The 3,025-nt window shown below is 38.1% G+C and overlaps 1 protein-coding gene across 1 annotated transcript; it reads right to left on the bottom strand.

Moving 5' to 3' along the window:
* Positions 1–6: 6 nt before the first annotated feature.
* LOC107578109 (2-hydroxyacylsphingosine 1-beta-galactosyltransferase-like) lies at positions 7–3,019 on the bottom strand. Its single transcript, XM_016264097.1, has 2 exons — positions 2,751–3,019; positions 7–1,550 (listed from the first exon to the last, which is right to left on the bottom strand). Exons 1-2 carry the CDS (start codon positions 2,909–2,911, stop codon positions 1,190–1,192), a joined length of 522 nt encoding a protein of 173 aa, XP_016119583.1. The 5' UTR covers positions 2,912–3,019; the 3' UTR covers positions 7–1,189.
* Between the last annotated feature and the right edge of the window lie 6 nt (positions 3,020–3,025).

The following is a 3,025-nucleotide window of genomic DNA, read 5'->3' as shown; positions in this document are numbered from 1 at the left end:
TTTATTGCCACCTCAAAACACCTGGTGAAAAGTCACACAACTAAATGTTAGATTGACATGTTACCAAAATATTGCCTTTCACAGAACTTCCAGTGATGTAAATGGCTAAAGGTTAAAAGAACCAGTAGAGCACCATGGGAAATGTTCATTACAGTACCAAATTCCTCCAGGTCACTCTAGGCCCATTGATTTGTGGGAACATGTCAGCAAACGATCTTTTGCATTGATAACAACACTCGTCTGATACATATTCGAATAAAAATGTAGTTTGTTTGGGACTTTTCGAGACACACACAGTCACTAACGCGTAACTGCTATATACCCCTCACCCCCCTAAAATGTTCCTCCTAAGCATGATTTGCTTAATAAAATAACCCATTCAGTAAAGATGACTGCAGTGAGGAAGAATTTAAACTTCAGAACATAAACAGCCATGAAGCAACACAATAGTATGGGTATACAAGTATACTGGCTCCTACTGTAGCTTTCCAAAATTACTGTAAATGGAAGCAAGTTTTCAAGTTTAACTATCCCCATCAAAATCTCTAGCATTTTGCATAGCTAGCATAACTAGCAACATTAACTAGTGCAGATTTGTGTCTACAAGGAATGAGTTTGTATGTTAGCAGAACAAAAAGCATATTAAAGATTAAGGCAAGGCTGGCAACATAAACACTAGCAAATATGCTAGCGTGCTAGCACTGCTAACATCCAAGAATTAGGATGTTATTAATAAGTAGGGACGGAGTGCGTGAAACATAAATATAGAACATAAATTAAAATCAGCGCACAACAGTGCACAAAAAAGTATGACATTTCTATAAATAGATATAGATCTCTGTTGTATTTGGATGTAGTAAACCCTGATGCCTCATAGCATGATAGCTTCTTGTTAAAAACGTTAATTTCTAATCTTCAAAACTGTTGCTTTTTCCACAAGGATAAACTCAACATTCAGGACCACAACTGAACATTAATGGGGGGGGGTCCTCAGGAGCTTTCCATTTATGTTTTCTGGCTTCCTTCCATTCTTCCTTACTTTGGCTTCCCACTCACAGTTTGTTGTTATAATGATTGGTTTGTTTCTTTATTGACCCATATATTTATTTCCTGGATAGGCCCTGCTTTGAGTGAAGAGTAGTTAATTCCTCTCTTTAGTGAAGCGTTAGTGATGATTTCCCCTAGTGCTTTACTTTAGTTTCTTCTCCGTACTTCTAACATGGCCATTTCTTTTGTGCTTGCCATTTGGAATTCCATTATGACAATATCCGTTCACCTTCTCCGCCGGAGATGAACCGCGCACCACTCGTGAATGGATACACTTGCCTATTCGGTATAGCAAGTAGCCAAGGAGAAGCAGGCACACTCCTATCACCACAGCGACGTCCAATAAGAAGTACTGGTAGGTGGGGATCTCATAGACTGTAGAGCGGAGATGGTCGGCGCCACGATGACGGAGTATATAGCTAATCCAGTAAACCGCCCGGGTCACTGGATGACCAGGCTGATCTTTATGAATCTGAGACAGCAACTGTGCTCGCTCACGATACCTTATTAGAAAGAGAGAGATGGAGAGGTTTCAGAACATCTGAGACAGCACATATATTTCACCAACAGGATGTTGATCTTGACATAAAGGCCACATCTCTTCTTGATCTGTAATTCAGGTTCGAAGTTCCTTGAAAACTATCAGCAAGCAACTTAAACACGGATCTATGGAAGCCCGTTTCCGCCACTGAGTAAAAAATGTAAAAAAGGTTATTGCGACTTTTTATCTCACAATTCTGACTTTTTTTCTCGCAATTGCGAGTTTATATCTCGCAATTCTGACTTTTTTTTCTCGCAATTCTGACTTTATACAACACAATTGAGAGATATAAAGTCAAATTGCGTGATATAAACTAGTAATTGTGAGAAAAAAAAGTCAGAATTGCGAGTTTATATCTCACAATTCTGACTTTATAACTCGCGATTGCGTGTTATAAAGTCGGAATTGCGAGATATAAACTCGCAATTCTGGGAAAAAAGTCAGAATTGTGAGTTTATATCTCGCAGTTCTGACTTTATTTCTCAGAATTGCGACTTTTTAACTCGCAATTGCGAGTTTATATCACGCAATTATGAGAAAAAAAGTCAGAATTGTGAGATAAAAAGTCGCAGTTACCTTTTTTATTTTTTATTCAGTGTCGGAAACGGGCTTCCATACGGATCTGATCTTCACATTTTTGTAAATGCAAATCAAAATAATTAGCTAATATTAATAGTTGAAAATAAATCAATAATAATTTGAAAAATTGATAGTGATAAATAAAAAGGTACTTTTTTTGTATACTCAATGGCCTTCAATCCACCTTCCACTTTGATTTTATGGGGAAAAAAACAGCTTGGACATTCTGCTAAATATCTCTTTTTGTGTTGAACTGAACTTTAATACAGCTAAACTCCTAAAATTCAGTCTGTAGAATACAATGTTTTTTAGGCTACATTACTCTTTGGCTTCCTCGGATTTGTTAAAGCACTATGGATCTGCAAATATTGACACCATTGCAGGGTCTTCAATAGGTCCTGTTAATCATTAAACTTGAGTAACCCCAATTCCACAGTCATTAAAGATTAACTCGGCTCTGTGTGTGAGGGTTTGGATTTGTATTACCTGTTTTTTAACAGACGTTTTACAATGACTGAAGATAGTGTGTGTTTGTGTGTGCTTAATTCACTTTATTCAGGCATTTTATACACATGTGAATTACCTTTTGTCTGTAATGATAGTAACCATGGCAGTGTAAAGGTCTTCTTCACTCATCCTTTTCCACTCAAGCATTATGCCCATGCCTTTGGCCTGAACTCGCGTCATGGTGTCATAGTGATCTCCAAACAGTGGAACACCCACCACGGGCACACCGTGATACATGGCCTCATAGATGCTGTTCAAGCCCCCGTGGCTCAAGAAGGCCCGTGTGTTTGTGTGGCCTGTAGGTGAATAAGAGATGGAGTGTGAGAGAAAAGACAACTATTATTGAAAAAT

The sequence above is a fragment of the Sinocyclocheilus grahami genome, unplaced genomic scaffold (assembly GCF_001515645.1).
Source record: "Sinocyclocheilus grahami isolate Dianchi unplaced genomic scaffold, SAMN03320097.WGS_v1.1 scaffold8847.1, whole genome shotgun sequence".
NCBI classification, from domain to species: domain Eukaryota; kingdom Metazoa; phylum Chordata; class Actinopteri; order Cypriniformes; family Cyprinidae; genus Sinocyclocheilus; species Sinocyclocheilus grahami.
This window is presented reverse-complemented; position numbering and strand designations above follow the sequence as displayed.